At 36.5% G+C, this 19754-nt stretch overlaps 1 protein-coding gene across 2 annotated transcripts in view; it reads left to right on the top strand.

Annotated features, from left to right (window-relative positions):
* The window catches only part of SMC5 (structural maintenance of chromosomes 5), a 41663-nt gene that overhangs the window by 1662 nt on the left and 20247 nt on the right, over window positions 1-19754 (top strand). The window contains exons 3-11 of one of the 2 annotated variants that reach the window (XM_039710056.1): window positions 919-971; window positions 3096-3258; window positions 4495-4629; window positions 5229-5369; window positions 9902-10063; window positions 14560-14631; window positions 15426-15681; window positions 16872-17026; window positions 19560-19673. In XM_039710056.1, the coding sequence (XP_039565990.1) occupies window positions 919-971; window positions 3096-3258; window positions 4495-4629; window positions 5229-5369; window positions 9902-10063; window positions 14560-14631; window positions 15426-15681; window positions 16872-17026; window positions 19560-19673 (1251 nt within the window). Of the gene's footprint in view, window positions 1-898; window positions 972-3095; window positions 3259-4494; window positions 4630-5228; window positions 5370-9901; window positions 10064-14559; window positions 14632-15425; window positions 15682-16871; window positions 17027-19559; window positions 19674-19754 lie in introns of both variants that reach the window. The other variant, XM_039710057.1, reaches the window with a different exon arrangement.

Raw genomic sequence — 19754 nt, 5'->3', positions numbered from 1 at the left:
GGTTATTTTAATTAACTATTTGTTGTCGTGTATAAATTATTAAATGGAAACACCTAAATTCTAGGACAGTCTGAGTTGACTGGAGGTTTTATTTGAAGATAGCTAAGCATCCACCATGGGGTAGAAAAATGCCACTTAATGGGCTAAATATTTGATAAGAAGTACCCACTAAAGGAGAAATAGACAAAGTCTAAAATAAATTCCAAAATACATAGTACCTCTAGAAATAAGGTACTCCTAATATGTCTTGAAAATTCAGCTGAAAGCATAGAGGCACTGATCTTTGATTTAAGTGGAATTTGCTCTACTCTGTTTTCACTTTTTACTATCAAGATATGCATTGACTTTGTAGTAGGAAGTTAATATCTTTAAATTTTCAAATTTTTGCTCTTGCTTTCTTGGATAGTCTTGTTGGGTGCAATTTCTCTGAGTAGGTTTGGAGCAATGAATCTGGGTGCCTAAACGATTGCACATATTCTCTTGTAGCTGCTCAGTTATAAGCAAATGTGAATATGGGACTTGACTGCATGGCAGTATTGTGTGTTGGTATGTCTCTTTACTTCTCATGATTTTCATACTATTAGAAATGGTAGTTCTAGTACAGGTACTCGGCAGAGTCTTTTCACTTGTCTTTGTTCCCCAAATTCATGAGAACTTCTTCCTGTCTGTGAATCTGCTGATGATAATTTGTTCAGTTTTGGAGGCTGAAGTCGATCAGAAATTGTTAACTTGTGGAGGAGGTTCTAATGCTGCTGGTGGAGGATAGTAGTGCCTTTATTTTTGGTTAGTGCTTTATTTTGCTTTTAATTGTGAGTTTTCAATAAAATACGTTGTTAAGTAGCTCCATTATACAAATGTGTATTCTTGTAAGATAATACATTTTATTTTTCCATAACAGCTTGTAAATTAATTTTGTAGATCGGTCTGTTTGTGAAGCAGGGGTGCATGAAAGGCATAGTGGAAATTGAACTGTAAGTAGTAAAACTGTTTCCTTGTTTTTTTCTTTTAATTGGATCATTTCCCCACACAGTCATTCACAAACTTGTGAGAAAAAATTTTGTTGTGCAGAGGTCTGTCTTTAAGCTTAATTTGTCCTTTTTTAATTACTGCAGGCTTCAGAAGATAAAGTTATATAATTATCAGACAAGAAATAAGCAGTGATGGCTACTCTTGATCTCGCTTTCTGAGGCATTTCACCTTGTTTTGATGTACAAAAAAAAGCATAAAAAAAGATAGTTCTATATGGTGTGTTTAGCTTTTGATGACATTTAAGGTTCTGATGATTTAGTCACTATAGCCATCACTGCATGGTGGTTGGAATTCTTTTCATTAAAGAAAAAAAGACAAAAGTCTAAGTTTTAAAACAGATTGATCTGCCTTCACTTTCTTATACTGATACTGCTGGTAGGAGGGGCTTGCCTACATTCTCACTGAAAACATGACATACTGATAGTAAAGAAGTAAAAGATCTGACTAATTCCACGTAATGCAGTCTTATAGGTAAGCTGTTGCAAAACAGAGCAACTGGAAGTTTGTGGACTTAAAATTCCATTAGTAGCTTCTGCACAGGGCAATACTACATGCATCTCTTTTTGTGGATGCTATGGCACAGGTGATTTTAATAAGCCTTAGCCTGGTCTGTTGGCCTGAATGAAGGAGAAAATAGAGATAGTCAACTGATTCATAGTCTGTGTTAATTTGTATAACAATTGGTTACCCTGATCAGATTGTCTAAAAAGAAAATTTTATTGAGGAAAAAAAAATACCACATCAGGCCTTGGAAAAATTTTTGTCTGTCCATTTTTGTTACTGTGGGAGTGATCAAGTAAGACCTTCTTTAGAGATTGGCCAGGCAATATGTTCAGGAGATAGGATGTCTTTCAGGTAGATTGTGTGGTTGTTTTAACATAAATATATTCCAGTGTTGCTTGAAATTCTGAAAAGAATCTTGCAATGTGTGAAGATTTAGCATTTCATAGCTCATTAGACCTAGCATGTCGTGGTTGCAGTGTAGTTGAGTCCTTTGTCTGATTGGTAGAAAATGTTTAAATACAATATATAGGATGGGAGACCAATGATGCAGAAGATTGCTTTTTTGACAGGAACTAAAAATTGAAGTTCTGTAGGCATGTATTGCCTTTGTTGAATTTGGCACTTGAAATGTAGTAAAACCCAAGTTATGACAGTAAAATAATGTTATTTTAATGAAGGAAAGGAGCATGGCTTTGTAGGTCTTTGGAAGGAAGTCTCATAAATTAAAATGAGGTGATGCAGGAAGTAATAGTTCTGTAATCAAGAAATAGGATTGTATCCCTATGGTGTTTAGTCCAAATATGAGCAGCAGATGGGTACTCACTTCTGCACTGAACTCCATTCTTGAATGTCCTGAGGTGCATGGCCACTCTACAAGTCTATGTTCTCCATCCTTAATAGTGTGCTTAACAGGCACTAGACAATTTTTAAACCAAAATAGTAAATCAAAATGCCAGGAGTTGGCCTTAGTTGTTATTGCTGCATCTTAACCAGACTAAATTTTTGAAAATAGGTATGGAGCTAGAAAATGAAATGAAAACTAATACATCTTCTGTGGCTTTTAAAAGCAGAGAATGAAAATAAATAAGTATTTTTTTGTGTTGTATATTATTTTTTTCTTGTACTGAATATTTGTACACAGCTTACTGAGGTATTTCTGTATACTAATACTTAAAGTATTAGTACTGTACCAAGGTACTGTACCTCCTTCACACCAATTTTAAAACTTATGAAATGTCACACAGATTATGCTTTTATAGAAACTGTTCATATTTGTAACAACTTTTAAGTATTTAATACATTCAGCATGAGCATGTCATTTATATAAGTAACTTCCAAGTTAAGATTTGCAGATATTCTTGATGTTTGCCATGTAAATTTAGTTCATCAGTGAAGTACTGGATGTTTTCTGAATCGTGAAAATGAGAATCTGATGCTACTGTCCAGTTAATTTAGATTAAATATCTATAAATTCTAAAAATACTTTGACACTGGGTAACCTTTGAAAGTGTAACACTTTCCAGGTTTTCTTGAAAATGTAAGTACTTCTTGCTATTAATCAGGTTTAAGTCACCAGACAATATTATCATCACACGTGAGATATATGTGGTGAACAATGCATCAGTGTGGTTTATCAACGGAAAACCAGCAACCCTGAGAACAGTAGAAGAAAAAATTGCAGACTTAAACATCCAGGTGGACAATTTGTGCCAATTTCTTCCTCAGGTATGAACTAATTTTGAAAGACGGTGGGTGCGGATGGAGTGCTGTGGTTTGAGTAGATTTTGTTGCTAATTAGCTTTAGCGGCACTTTACCTAGTTCAGTGGGACAGCAAAGAACAAGAAGGGTAAGGCAGCCATGCTGGTGTTGTGGTGAAAGAAAAGAGGAGCTGTGTGACCTTTAAAGCTCACTAATCAGACAGTTTGGTACCTTTTGACTCTGAAAGGAAAGATGCTGATGTTCCCAGTCTTCATGCTCAAGTAGCAGCACTTGCTAATAGAGCTTTTCTGGTAATGTCAGCAGTTTGTTGAGCATAGGGCTGAAAGATGTGTAGGATTGAATTATGTAAGAGTAAAATCATCCTAATGGAAAATAAGTCTTAAAGAAGAGAGATTAAAAAATACTACTGGCAGTTTCTGTATTTGAATGCATGTTCAAGCAGGTCAGGGTTCCTGTGTAGAGAGCTAAGTTGCTTCACACTGCACCTTGAAGTTGTGACAGGTTCCTTCCCAGTTCATGTGGATCATCAGGAATGGTAGTGACAGGAAACCTTATCAGAGCCTAGACATGGGGTTATTGTTGAATTCAAGAAGACATGCAGAAGAGCATCAAAGTTTAGAAAGCTAATACTGCAGAAATAAAAATACGCCAGGTGGTGGGTGGTGTATGCTTCACTTTCACTTATGTACAGTATTTGTTTGCAACTTACAGCATACTCTGGTAAAATGTCTTTGTTTTTTAAAAGAAATTTTCTCTTTAGTATGTAAATGTCAGTTCAGTCAATATTACAGTGTTTATAGTTCTGGTTTATTTGTTCTCTCCCAGTGTATCAACAGCAAGCCCACTTCTTGCATCAGTCTCAGTTTTGAGCTCTTCTGCCTTCAACAGAAATGCTTCTGTTTTTATATATAAATAAAATAAAGCCTCGGCTGAGAGCTTTTATAATAACTTCTAGTGGCTTAGCTTTTGAGTTAGTCATAGTATTTATACTGCAAAAGATTTATACTGCAAAAGATTTATACTGCAAGGCTGCTTCAGCAGCCTGAGAACAAATGCTCTGGAAGGTTTGGTGGCTACTTCATGAGATGGTCATTAATTATGACAGAGCTATTTAGCTATTTATAGAACTGTAAGTCAGGTGATGTTTGTGAGAAGTATGTTTCAGTGTATAAATCCACTGTTAGTGTATTGCACTGTTCTAGCTAATCCTTTATTTTTTATAACTTTTTAAAATTTCCTAGGACAAAGTCGGAGAATTTACAAAACTGAGTAAGACTGAGTTGCTCGAAGCCACTGAAAAGTCCATTGGTTCTCCAGAAATGTACCAGTTTCATTGTGAACTGAAAAATTTCAGAGAAAAGGAAAGAGAACTAGAGGTAAATGCATTTGTTAGACAGCAGTGAATGTAGGAAAAGTGAAATAAATTTTACCCTGACATGTAATAGAATTAGAGAGTGGTATTTATTTACAAAATCTGTGGTAACTTGATTTTACCAAATAACGCTCGTCTTCTCTCAGAAGTCATTCACTCTGACACTCGCATGCTTGTAAATATGAAGACGTGTGCAAATGGTCTAGACCCAAAAGATGAGGGATGTCAAGTACTCCTTTGTTCTCTGGGATTTTTGACTGGCAACAACTTTCCTAGACAAATTGTTTATGTCTTCTGTAAATCATTGGCTTATGAACAAGCATGGTTGTTTGCTTTAGTGTTGCTCACTTTCTTGAAAACAAAGAGCGAGATGAAAAGGAAAAGGATCAGTGTTCTGGGAATGATGTCTGTCCTTAGCCATACAGGCCATTCTTTTAATCCTTTGTTCTCCTGTTCCTGTCGTTTTGGATGATTCCCCTCTAGTTACTGCTGTACTAAAATGTCTCCTCTGATGTTAAATTTCTGCTTTAATGTGCAGGTGACATGTAGACTATTTTCTGGGAACTGTTTAGACACTGTAAAATTTGAAAATATATATTACAGAACTTGTGCAGAGAAAAAACCACCTCATTGGAGAAAATGAAGCAGAGGGTTGAAAGGTACAAGCAAGATGTTGAAAGATACCATGAGTGCAAGCGCCATGTAGACTTAATAGAGATGCTTGAGAGGAAAAGGCCGTGGGTGGTAAGTTTAATTTCCAGTATTTCTCTCACTTAACCTGTTTTCTCTAAGACTGTGAAATTAGAAATAGGCCAGAAGTTGCTTTAGAAGAAGTGTGGCTGGAGTGATTTGAATATCACTACAATTGCTTAGTGCTAGCAGGCCAGTTCTTGAAGTACTGTACTTGGTCTAACCGTGGTATTAGCTTACATACCTAGCTGAATAGGTTGCTTCAGAAGTAGTTCAGGTAGTTCCTGCACAGTTAGGAAAGCCAGCAGTGCAGGCCAAGAGCAGTACTCCTTTTATTCTGTGCAGAGGCAACTGGTTTAAGCTCTCGACAGCTCTACTTCCTTCTTCAGCTGTAACTTTGTTTTTTTGTTAAAATTTTTTAGAGGTTATGTTCCTCTTAATTTATTAGTTGAAGTTTAGTGTGCATGACAGACTTCTCAGTGAATTTAAGTTGCCAATCTCAAAAATACTAGCATTTGGACAGAAAAACATTAAAACACATTTGAAAGAACCTAGAGTGAAGAGCAGGTTATTTACACAAATCGAAATAAGTCTTTCTGAGGAGCACTTCAATACTACTTTAGTTCAGTGTTGAATGTTCAGTCAGATCAAATGATTCTGAACAGTTCAAACTGATGGAGATTGCAGCTTACTGGAACAATACGTTGTTTGCCTTGTTTGCAAGCTTAGAGTTAATTATATATAAATGTAGAGTTAATGAAATACAAATGTAGAACTTCCAGAAAACTTGATTTACTACTCGTGAAGAATGCAGAAAACTTATTTTTGCAATTTTGCATATAATGACAGCTCACATGGCTATGTAAAGAGCATTATGGCCTTTGTATCTTGAGCGACTGGAAATCCCATCACTGCCTTCAAGCTAATAGCAGAGGGATTTAGGAGTAGCAATTTAAATAGATGTATGGTGGTAGGTATTACGGTGATGTCAATACTTGCTGAACAGTGGGATTTTTTCCTATTACACTTGTTAGCCTCGTGTTGCGTAGTAAATGTAGACTGATGCTGATTGTTCTCTGCTGTAAGATACTTGCTTATACAGAACTCTAAAGGCTTGCTGGACACTATTAGAGGAAGACTAAGCTAATGATTGTATCTGCTGTCAGTGAAGTTGCCTTCCATAAATTAGAGAACATTGCTGTTAGTTATGTGATACTTAAGCAAGTTTAGTCAGACTTTGTCACACCTTACTTCCACTACTGTCTTCTAGTCAGTTTGTATTGCTCAGTATGTTAAAGGCTTCTGGTGCTGCACTTAGTTAACTGTAACTTTTTGGCCACTGAATCTATAGAAACAACAGTGTGCTTTGACATCTTGCTGGAGTTCTGATTGGCAGTACAGAATCAATAGTGTATATTAGATTCAGGGAAAAGAGAACTGGAGAGAGCACTTAAGAGCAGTGGCTATAGGGAAATGCTAATAGATTTTAACACGAGATCTTTCATGTACTTAATTTACATTTGAAATCAAAGGGCATTGATGTAATTGTTTTACTAGGAAGAGGATATCTGAATTACGGGCTGTAATAAAATTTCACATTCTGTTGCTGTTTTGTGGTTTGTTAAACAGTGACAGAATTTTTGGTATTCTCTTACATTGCAAAACACCAAGCACTTTCTCAGAGAAGAACTACAAGAGCATGGGGGTTTTTTGTTGTTTTGACCTGGCACTGTTGTCTAGGTTTGGAAAGACAGGTGTCTGCTAAGGAAGGCAGGAGCCTTCCCTGAAATGGAAAATGTAACACCACCTCCCCCCCCTCCAAATTGCTATACATTTTAAATTAAGGGACTCTCAGGAAAAAAAAAAAAAAAGGGGGCAGGAAAAAACAGTTTTTTAATAGGGATGAAAATAAAAAGATAAACAGTGCAGTAGACCGAAACAACACTGACAGTCGGAACACAACCTGCCACCCTGTTGGGCAGGGTACTGTTAGCAGTCCAGTTGGAATTGTGGCTGCAGCCCTCCTGGAGTGTCAGGTTTGGTTGTGTTGGAGCAGGGATCCTCTAGAAGGGTGTAGTCTTCCTCTGAAGATCCAGTGGAAGAGGCAGCTGTTCCTCTGGAAAATCCAGTGGAGAAGCCATGCTGGTGTTCCAGGTTCTCAAGATTATGTCCAGGTAGGAATGCTTGGCTCCTCCCTCTGGGTGGAGCATCTCCCAATGGGATGCTGTAGTTCTTATCAGTCATGCAGTGACATTCCATAGCCTGTTATCAGCAAATGTCTCCCTGGAGGGAGGAGTGGCTTTGGAAGAGATAAGGAAAACTTCCCACTTAACAGAAGACAGCTGTCATACAGATGGCAAATAGAATACAATTTGCTTGTCAATCCAGGACATTAGTCCTAAGAATAAATTGGTGTTTTTGTGTTTTAAGATGGGGTTTACTGAAGTTCAGAAGAGTATGGGAGTTTATTCTTCCTTCTGTGGATATTTAATTTGCTCCATCCTCCCCAAAATGCAGATTTCAACCTGAAGACTAAATGCACCTACTGTTGAATTTACCTTTGTAACAAAGCAGAGTAGCTACACCTGATCTTTCAAGTCAGCTGGAAAGCAGATGTATAAACACTGCATGATGTTGTGAAATAGCCTGGAAATATGATAACTTAAATATGACATTAGACTGGTTATTAATCATAGAAGAAAAGAGGAAGTCTGGTGATGAGCTTGTTCATGTTCTGATCACTGTTGAAGTGCATTTTAATTCTGAAGACTCTACTGCGTTTCACGTGAGGAACATTTTTTGTCAAGCATTTTTTTTTTTTCTAGACAGTGACATCTGCTTCTATATATGGAGAACTATACACCATTTTCACATACATCTATGTCTAATAACTTTTTGAACATATACTTTTTAAGTTCCATAGAATTCCGTAGGTCCTGGAGTCATGTCCTGTAGTTTCAAAATGTATTCTTTTCCTCCCCTCACATTTACATTTAAGAAAAACATTGTTTTAAGATGGAAATATCTCTTGAGAAAGCTGAAATGCATTGGAAGTTCTGCAGGTCTTTAGTGGAGTGCATAATTAGAAGCATCAAAGTTACTTGAGTACAGATAAACAAGATCTCTGTTTTTTTGGTTAGGTCAGATTTTCTTGAATTATTAAAAGGATTTGCTGTGTAAAATCATGTCATGACAGTTCTGTGGAACTTGGCTGTACTTCATATCTGTGGAATCTGAAATGTAATTGTATGTGTGTGCTTTAATCTTGAAATAAAATGCCTTATTTAGAGCAGAGCTAAATTTTAAGCTTTCATGTAAGTGAAAATAGAATCTCTTTATCTCTGTAACTTTGTAACAGTGCCTGCTGACTGTAGTCCACAGAATTACAGCAGCTTTCATCAAATACTTTTTGACTTTATGAAAAAGATACTGTGAAGAAAGACCTTGGATTTTGTAGCCTGGGTTGATTTATCTGTGGTGCATCAGGTTAGTTAACTAACTGAAACTGCTAAAAAAATTAGCAGATAAAGCCAATTCACCTGTTAAAAGTAGCTTCCAGGTGGTCTTTATGTGACATTATTATTATTATTACTGTTACTATTGTAATATTAACCTCCAGGGCTTAGAATAAACTGGGCATATGTTCTGAATTAGGGGCTTTTTTGGTACATACAAAATCAAACAGCCTTCCCTTCCTCTGTCCCTCTCCATACATGAATTTACTCCTCTCGCTGGACCTCTGAACATCTTATTTTTTTCTCATGAACCCATCATAGTCATGGCATGTGTTGTTCTCTTTATTTTTCTTACTTTGGAGGGGCTGGGGAGAGGTTCCCCTTCTTTTTGTTCCTTTGTTAATATTTTTTCTTTCCAGAGAGTGTAACACACACAGAGAAAAAATCACTAATAATGACTCCTTCAGCTTAAACTACTTTATCTACAAAATTCCCATCTTCTTGAAGTGGAGGTTTTTGGTCACCCTGCTGCTTACCGTCTCTTTTCTCTCATGAATTTATTTTGAGTTAAACTTCTAGATAGCAATGGCTTTGGTGTTTTTGGTGTGTGGCAGAGTTTTTGTTTTCCAAAAGCATGTTCCACTCTATCCTCTTGGTTTACTTCAGCAGTGGTTGTGTCTGTTACTTGCTCTGATGATCTGTTCAGCTCCTTTCCTTTTCTTTCTCCTGAAATTGTCTGTGGTTATTTGCTCCTTAGCTTTTGGACTTCTGCGTAAGTAGTCTCACACTATGAATAGAGAGGGGCTAAGGAGTTTTTTCCAACATCTCAGATGAGTTTGGAGACAAGGTAATTGCAGACAAATGGGTTGTTTCTTCTGCTACTTGAATTGCATATTATTTAAGAAGTATTAATAATGCATCCTTGTTCACTGGGGACAGAATGATCCCTACAATTCTTTGTCATTGGAACTAGTAACAGTATTAATTACATAGTTACTCTGATACTAGTTTCTGAAAGAGATATTTTTCTAAAACTCATGAGCAGTTAAATAAAATCTTTGGATGGTATAAAACATTGCCGTAGAATGCAGCAATTTTTTTATTCTTTTTTATTGTTTCAACTCCTTCAAGGAATATGAAAATGTTCGTGAACAGCATGAAGAAGTGAAACGATGCCGAAACCAAGCTAAGAAAGAATTGAAGAGTCTGAAAGAAATGCAGGCCCCATGGACAAGAAGAATCCAAGAAGCTGAAGAAAATTTAAACAATCTGGATATACAAACAAGAGATGTTGTAGGTATTGAAGGTGTTGTTTAGCATAGGTAATATTTAAGGTGCTTTGTGTTCAGCTTTGTAAAATGTAATGTAATAACCTCTTTTTTCTTAGTGTGTCATAATGATGTTTCAGCAGAAATTTTCCTGAAGCACCTGTGCCCTGAGTTCTCAGTGCATTTTTTTTCCGTGTCTGTTCAAGGAATATGTTCCTTACTAAACTTTTAGTAGCAGTTCTTCAGTCTGCCCTTGGTTTTGTAAAAGCAAATCTTAAATTTCTCTTAATTGTACATTAAAAGTCTGCTGGGATATGATGTTAATAGTTTCCCCAAGTTAAGTACTACCATTGAATTAGATGCCTGTTTTCATCTGTTCTGTGGTTTGGGTTTGTGGGATGTTCACTCCTCTTCTTAAACTGTAGTTTATTTAAGGTAAATTACAACTTTACTGGCCTAAAAACATTCCTCTAATATTGAACATAATTGCATAAGGAGGACTTGATTTTTTTAATTAGGCAGTAATCTTCCGTCAGTTGTGAATATTTTTATGCATAAGGGAATTTAATGGTAAACCTACTTATATGTTACAGTTTATGTAAGTTTTTTGAACAGCTGCTCTTCCTGGGTTCATGGAAAAATATTATTTCCATATGAAAAATAAGAGTACTGTAATTTCCTGCATGATTTTGAATAGTATTTACTATTCAGACTGCAGAAGTGATTGTGTGTGTAAGCTGCACAAATTTGTAGTGGATTACCAAAGTTAAATGATCACATGAGAACGTTTGTTTGCTGCAGTGAGTTCTGTTTGAAGGTAAATGACCTGCTTAGAGGAGTTGATGTGGAGAGACTTGTAGCACCTGCAGAGCATTGCTGCCTTGAAGCATCTTGTAGAATGCAGGTCTGAAACTTCAGTGGCATTTAATACATTGTAAGCTAATAAACTAGTCATGTGCTTCCTCAAAAAAAACCCAAAAAACCAACAAAACAAACAAACAAAAAAACCCAACAAAAACCAACCAAACAAAAACAAAACAAAAAAAAAACCAACAAAAAAAAACCCCAAAGAAACCAAAAAAAAACCACATACACTTGTCCCAAACAAAAAACAAACCCAAAACCTGACCGGAAAGACCAGACAAAACTCCTTCAGATTGTTGTTCACAACATTGTTGTTTTTGTTGTGATAAACAGTACACCAACATTAGGAAGTACTCAAGTACCTCATAATTATAAGAAAATTCTTTGGTAAAAGTATTTATGTTTTGTGTTCGAGTGTATTGCAAGAGTTTATAATACTGTGAGGCAAAATATCTGCATGCTCCAAAATGTTGCAGTCTTACTGCAGTTGCCTTTTTTTGGTCTGGGCTTTTTGTTTTGAAGGTTTTTGTTGTTTAAAGGTAAGTGTACTTCCTTAGAGAAAAGTTAACATCTGGAAAATTTGAGTTAATTTTCCTAATGCAATAGTGCCTTCATGCCTGCGAATTTCTAAACTTTGTTCTCACTGCTTGGTCTTATCCTGTAGGTTTTATTTGTATGTATCAAGCTACTGTGTCTTTTTGAAACTGGCAACAGTTCTACTTAATCATTGGTACCACTGTTCCTGGAGGTATTGGTATTGGGCTGTATTCATATAAAAGTAATCTTTTTTGTTAAAGTTGTACTTTGTTTCTATGAGAAACCTAGGACAAACAGTGATAGTTTTAGTTTTAGTTTGCAGGAAACTTACTCAGCATAGGCACTTCCTACAAACAGTGGAAGAAAACCTGAGAGAACGTTCCAGATGATTCATTTGTACTCTTGGGTCATCATATTTTTCTTTTCAATCTAAACTTGTTGAGTAAGGCTTTCATATACTGTATATTCAAAAGGCTAACTGTGTGCTGAAGTGTTGCTTAATTTATGTCTGGAAATTGGACTAGGTACATTTGTTCTTCAGTATTCCAGTAGCCAAAAATACAGGAAGAAGGAAAGCGGATAAATTGGAAATAATTAACTTATAGAAGACTTACTGAGATACTCTAATACAGCTTTCCAGTGATGAGTTACAATTTATATTTTATTCATAACTAATACTATTCTGTATATAGTTATTATTCTAAGACACTTCCAAACCTGGTTTTTTCTGATGTTAAATGATCTGTTCAAGTCTAAATTGAATGGTTATTATTTTGTCTTGAGCTTAGAGTCCAGAATTGTGGAAAAAGAAGTAAGGAAGTGTATTAGATATGTGGTTATGGCATGAGCTATTTGCAAGATACCAGGCAAGTTAAGAAGATCTGAGAGATGTATTGCTGCTTACTGAACTTTTGTGACAGGACCTTTTTTCAGCTGCTGAAGTCGATTTCCCTCACACATACTTGCAGAGTGGGGCTGTTGAAATGTCCTTGGGAAGGAGAATCAGTGCTGGTTGCACTGTCAGGAGATATTGTTGATGTAATATGAAAGTACAAGACTTAAGTAGCTTAAAATGGCTTAAGCTGCTATGTCATGATTAGTTCCATACCTTTTCATGGACTGCTTGAATTTTTTTGTAACTTAAAATTCTGTCTCTGTACAAATGCAGGCATTTGGCAAGAATTTCACAGGTAGATATTCTGTAAGCCAGCAAGAGTTGATTAATTTCGATTTGGCATTAAGGGAAAGCAGTTTAATATTTGAGTCTGCTCTATTCTGGATACAGAGACCTGTAGGGAATATAATTCTCTTCAAATCCTTTGCTCCATGCTTATATCCATTATCAAATGACCTTAATTCTGACTGCTTCTTGAGATCTTTCTCTTGACATGTGAGAGCAGAAATTACCGTATCTTCATTTTGTCTTTCTTGAAGTTTGTTGGCAAACAGCCCACTGTGGAAGTTGTAGTTTTGTCTGGAAGGAGCTGAAAGCAAGGAAAGGTGGAGTGAATCTGGGAATTATATTAATGAATATATCCAGACATCGCATGACTTTTTCTCCTGTCTCTTTTGTTTTAAAACCCTTTCAGTTTCTGGATTAGAATAAAAATTTTTAGTGACACTTGGTGGTTAGAGTTGTATCATGTAGAATGTGGAAGAAAGAAATGGACCCATTTTATAGGACAAGTTTGAAATGGTGTATTTTCAGAACAGTTTCTTCAGGCTCTTTAAAGGCATTTGAACAGAGTTAACTGTGCAATGCAGTTTTTAAGCAATATTTAATGGTGTAAAACAGTCTTTTTTGGTTGTGCAATGAAAATCATAAAGATAGCTGTTTGTCTGTTCTGTAGGTAGGTCTATCTAGAAACATAAAACTGAAAATACAATGGTAAATGAAAAACAGAATTCCAGTTCCTTAGTAGTACCCTAATTTTGAGAGTCTTCAGAACTGTTTTGTGAACATTGTGCATCAGTTTCCTGGAGAGAGCTTCCTCTTCAGACTGCCTCCTTGAACTCTTTGGAAAGAGCATCACAGAATCAGTACTTCATAGCAGTCAACTGCAAGACCCAGAGGTATTTCTTCTGTGTTGGATTTATGCAAACTCTCTGCATGAGTCTTAAAATTTTTGGGTTTTTTTGAGGTTGTGGTAGGGAAAAAAATTCTGCATAGTTTTATTTTCTCCATTTTTGATGCCCCTTAGTGTTTTCATTATGACTTTTCATAGGAAGATGTTTCTTCTGCTGAGAGTGCTGTCTTGTTTCCATGTCTGCACTGGAATTTACTTGCAGTCTTTCCATCCTTCTGCAGTGTTCCAGTATTCTCCTCAGAGTACTTCAGCCTTGAGGGTTTAGGGAGGGAGGAATTGAATTTTCAGAGAAAGGATAATGTATTTCCCCTATGTTCAGAACTCAGCTGTGTGAGTGTCTGGGCAACTGGACCTATTAAAATACGTTCTGAGAAAGGATGGAACTGGGTGATGCCAAGAAATTCCCTCCAACCTGTGTTTTTCTTCCATTTTATAGAAGCTAAGGATAGAGAAGGAGCAGAGATCCTGCTCTGATGCCTGCACATGGATGCCTGCACATGACCCAACAAGTTGTCAAGCTCAGTTTTGTAAGATCTAGCTCTACCAGAATGCATTTCAGTGGTAGGATGACTTGGACAAAACCCGGTTTGGCCATCCTGTGCCTAGACACTTAAGCCTTGCTTGCCCTTTAGTATGACCTTTCTTTGCAAAATTGATTTGGAGAAAGGGGCAAGAACATTTTATACTTGTAGGCATGTGAATGTAATATTTGTATTGAAATCAAGGTTGGAGGTATTTTAATTTCAGATTAGGAGCTTCCTCTATATGTCATGCCAAAATTTGCAGACCTATAGCTGGATGGTTGTGAACGGTACAGTACAAATGCTATTATGCAAGTCTTCACAAACTGCTGAATTTATACATGCTACAGATACAGTTAAGAAGAAAAAATGGGTGAGTACAGCTTTGTCAGTAGTAAAATGGGGAGTAAATACTTAGTTATGTGTATACAAGATGTTATTCAAAATCTGACTACTTTTTACAAATATAACTGAATTTATGACTATAAATTTAAATATCTTGCTGTATGCAGACTGCTGAAATCAGAAATATTTCCCAGAAATGTAAAGAGAAACAAGATGCTTTGGAGATGAAAGATAAACAGGTAAGAGTCTTGCTGTCTGACTTTTCTTGGTATTTGTTTTTAGTTTTTTTGTCTGCTCTTCTGTTAGCAGAGGGACACATTTCTATGAAGATGCTGCAAGGTCTTGCACTCTTCACTCCCTCCAGTACATCATGCATCTTTAGAACTCTGTCAGTCAAACAGGAATTACTAAGAGAGAGGTGTATACTGCATAAATTATGTTGCCTAATATGTGTGTGTGTATATATATATCAATAGACAGAGACGTATACACACATGCTGTTTGTGATGGGCTTTCCATGAAAAGCTATAGCCTCTATAGTGTGAGAGGCTGAGGTTATTGCTTCTAAGGATATACATCTTGCGTCTTGTAAAGGAAACATCCTTGCAAGGATGTGAAACAGTCTCATCTAAGCACTTTGTCAAGACATGTATAGTAAATTAAATGTATAAGGATGGCAAAGTCAAAACTTGGAAGTTGTGTTTGGGGTATAGATTTTACTTAATCATAGACTAAATTTCAGATGTATTAAGCAACTGTTAATCAGTTTATTAACCTTTAAGGTTCTGCTTTTGTGGAAAAGAAACTTCCAAAATTGATTTCTAGGCTTGATTGTATTTTTTGCTTATGTTCTTCAGCTGCCGTAGTGCTGTTGGAACTGTGTCATAGTGCTGTTGGAACTGTAACAGACTCTTGGGGTTTGGGTGCATAGTTATGTCAGCATTTAACAGCAGTTGCACAGGTATCCTGGGTATTTGTTGTAGGTTCTGTACACCAAACTTCATTTCTTGTTGGAAATACTCAAAATTTCTAGATTGAAGAAATTAATCAAGCATTCAGAATGAAAAAAGATGAAGAAACGAACAGGCAGAAGAAAATATACCAAACTCAAAAAATAATAGAGGAGTGGCAGAATGAGCTGGATATGATGGCAGTTGGTGAGAATCTTCAGCCACAAATTGATGCTGTTAATACTGAGCTGAAAAAATTACAAGAAGAGAAGGCAAATATTGATAATGATATCAGTGATCTAAGAGCAGAAAAAACCAACCATGAGCGGGAAGAGAAAAGTAAGTTACTTAAGGTTTTTCTTTGTCAATTTATTTTACCATTTTAATAAATCTGGCTGTACAGAATCTCCTTGTCCTGCTGTAGTGAAATAATTCAAGGTGTTTACTTCAAGCCTTGTAGAGTTGGCTTACATGTAGGGCAGTACTCTTTCTTCTTAACAGCTTTATTAAAATTAACAATCACTTTCAAAATTTAACAAGAAAATGCAAAATTAACAATTGAACTTAAAACTGTCCTTCAAAGAATCAGTATTTCTGGTGTGTGGGTAAGGAGACTCCTTTGGCAGTTTGGTGGTTTGGGGGATTTTTTTGTTAAAAAGGAAGGTCTGTATTTAGCAGGTTGTGAAAAGCAATCCCAAACCTGATGGAGAAAGCAATTTGCTTTGAAGAGGCAGTATTTTAGCTACTTCATATATTATATGTAGTATACTAGCTGCTGATACTGTAGTTGTCCTTCTTAGATGAACTTCACGTAGCCTTAATTCCAGAGTTTCTTTACATTAGTCTGGGATTTGCAATTAGTCCTTTCTAAGAAATGAAATTAAATTTAAAAATTGAAGCTTGACAGGTAGTGAGGGTGTTGTATACATATTCTTTAGTGAAAATTGCTCATTTGCACATACCTGTTCAGCAATCCAAGATTCATGGAATCCAAGAAGAAACTAAGGTAGGGAGTCCAGGTGACCTGGGGAAGAAGACTAAATATTTTATCTTGAATAGCACAAAATTCTCAGGTTTTGATCTCTGTTTCTTCTGAATAGCAGATGCTTTCATACACAGTCTATTGTCACACGTTTTGTTTATTTCTAGCATGAAATAGCACAGATATTTCACATTATTAGTCCTACTGTCTCTTTCCTCTGGGGTTGTTTTTGTTTTTAAGTACAAAGGTAGAACAGTTCTTGAAAAAACACTTTCAGGGCAAAATTGCTGTATTTTACTATGCTTACCATATTTTGTTATTCTTTGGATAAGTTTTTAATTTTAATTTTGTTTTAGATTTTAAGCTTTTATAGTTTTAAAGATTTCTTCAGAAGTAGCAGCATTGCAATTCTGGAAAGAGAAACTTAGTTCTTACCATTCACTAACAAACTTAGTTTTGGAGGAGTATAGTCACTAGATACCAGAAAATGCTGGCTATAATGTGTACTTGCTGTGGACTCTGTTTAAGAAACTACCTTAAATTACAGGAATAAGTGATCGCCTTGGACAACTTAACAATATAATGCATATGAAGGAAGAGAACCTTAAAATGAGATTCCGAGACACGCATTCTGCTCTTATGTGGCTAAGAAACAACAGAGACAAGTTTAAAAAAAAAACGTGTGAACCCATGATGCTTGAAGTAAGAAGATTTACTTGCATACCACTCTAACAGTTAGGTTATGTATGTCTTGCAAGGCTTCAAGAATGACTGGAAGACTTTTGAGACACGTCTTGGAATGTACTGCCAAGTACATGAAGGATATTCATAATCAGAATTCCATTCCATAGGCAATGTAGTGATTGAGTAAGGTGGATGGCTCCTTTCCTCCACAAGAAGATGCCTGTTGCAGGCTTCCTCTATGGTGCAAACAGTTATTATCCAATCTTGCTACTTAAGTAGTTCTTTGTTGCTGCTTAAAAAAACAGTGGTAGTTGCCAGTTGAGCATCTCCCCTTACAGCACAGCCTGCTCAGCTGTGGTTATTTCCCTCTGTGATCTCAGTGTTTTTTTCGTTTGCTCTACTCAGCCATCTAGAGACACAGAAATCAATTGCTAGTTTTGTTTTGTTTTTTGGTTTGGTAGCTGCTGTGTGATCTAGAAATAGCCGGGCTAAGTTTTCAAAAAGGATATTACTTTTTTTAGTGCATTGTACCTCTTGCAATATATGCCCCATGTAATGTGAAGAGGATAAAGATCTCCAGTTGCACTTCTTTTCAGAATTGCAAACTTGCTTAGTAATGTATTATTACAATTTAAATTAGTATATTACAATATTTATATACAAATTCTTACACTTGGTACGTGTACTAGGACTGCTCAAAATTACTTTTGTTTAGAATAGAATCCCAAGCATTTCTTGTTATTACCAGAACTTTGAATTCTCCCTGAAAGACCACATCAAGATAATTTTATAAATGCTTCAATAAGGATAGCTTTACTTTTACTTAGGGCCTCATTAACCTCTGTGACATCATTTGATGTGTGGATTTGTTTTCTCTGCGTTGAGGTGTAACCCCAGCTATCAGTCAAGCCCCAGGCAGCTGCTCACTCACTGCCCCATCTGCAGAATTGGGCAGAGAATCAGAAGAGTAAAAGCTTAGACAGCTCATGATGTGAGGTAATGACAATTTAATAGGGGAAGCAAAAGCCCTGCACATGAGGAAAGCAAAGCAAGGAATTAATTTCCATGGACAGACAGGTCTTCAGCCATTTCCAGGAGAGCAGGGCTCCATCATGCACAAGAATGACTTGGTGTCTTATCTTTGGTCAAGGACAGGATTAAATTTTGGTAATGCTTGAGAGGATGTGTGGCTGAGAGGGTGTGGCCAAACCCTAATTTGTTCCATGGGGGTGAGTGGGGAAAAGGGACTCTTGCTTTTGAGAATGGCATCCCTTTCAGGCTGGGAGAAGTCAGAGTGGGCAGTCAGCATTTGCTGGGGGTATAAATTGTTAGTTTTACCCCTTTTATTATTAAAATTTCTGCAGTTACTGGTTGCTTTCATATCTTATTGCTCTTTCCAGTAAATTATTCTTATATCAACCCATGATTTTTACCTTTTTTGCTTCCAGTTTTCAACTCCATCCTGCTGGAGCAGGAAGCTGGGAGGGGACATGGGGAGCAAGCAGTGGCATGGTTTTAGTGGGCCATCTAAATTGAAAAATACTATTCCTAAACTGTGACATTTGGGAAGCCATCACTCCAAGTGTACCCCCTTCCTTCTCCCTTGTCTTACATTATATACTTAGTATGATGATGATCTGGAATATCCCTTTTGTCAGTTTGGGGTCACCTGTTCTGGCTCTGTTTCTTCCCAGTCTCCCATTTACCCCTACCCTACCACTGCGGCAGCACAAAAAGTAGAAGAGGCCTTGGAACTGTATAGCCTGTGCTCAGAAATAACAACCTTCTCTGTATAATGAAGCCTCTGTTCAGCACAAGCCCAAAACACAGCCCCAATCTGGCCACTGTGGAGAAAATTAACCCTACCTCAGCCAAAACCAGTATACTTTGGTATCATGTAAATTAGTCTCGTGAACTTAAAAATTCCAGCTTTCAAATTGCTGTTAACTGTACCCAGTCTTTTGCCAACTTGAGATTATTAAATTGTGTAGTTCTGTGTAATTTTGCCTTTGTGTTTCATGTAGAATGACATAATGTTTAATTACTAATGAAATTTAGCTGGAAAAACACATTAACATTTCATTCAGATTTGGAAAGCTTCATCCATTTTAAGTTTTTGGGGCTTTTTTTCTTAGGAATTCAAAGGCACTTCAGCTTAAGGGGTGTGGTGTTTTCTGTTGCTAGTTGAAAAACCCTTACTAATGCTGGAGCAGAGCCATTAGACATAAGATGGGGTTGATTTCAATTGTAAGGTCAGGATGGAGTGGGAGAGGTGGTATGGTGCGAGATGGTGATAACTTCAGGAATGCTGAAAAAGGATATGGATGGCTAAAAATTAAGCACAGTGATCTGTGACTTACCATAGGTTTCCTCCCAAGAGAATTGGTTGCAAAAAAGGCAAAGAAACATAGTTTAGAAACATAGTTTTAAAGACATAGTTCATGTTTTCATTAAATAAGGGTGTGGATATCATCTTGACTGTTTAAAGTGGTTTTTGGGGATGGTAACTTGAATTGTATTAAATCACTTGCTCATTGCCTTTCTTTATTAGATCAATATGAAAGACAGTAGACATGCAAAATACGTTGAAAATCACATTTCGTCCAATGACATGAGGGCTTTCGTTTTTGAGTGTCAAGAAGATATGGAGACATTTCTGGTGGAGGCAAGTTTGCACCAATTTTAAAATTTTATTAAGTACTGAAGTAGGAACCCTGAACTTGGGAGTCTACTGAGTAAATGTGTA

Source organism: Passer montanus, unplaced genomic scaffold (assembly GCF_014805655.1).
Source record: "Passer montanus isolate IOZ18808 unplaced genomic scaffold, ASM1480565v1 scaffold222, whole genome shotgun sequence".
Classification (NCBI taxonomy): Eukaryota; Metazoa; Chordata; class Aves; order Passeriformes; family Passeridae; genus Passer; species Passer montanus.
Note: the sequence above shows the minus strand (reverse complement) of the source record. Positions and strands in the feature narration are given on the sequence as shown.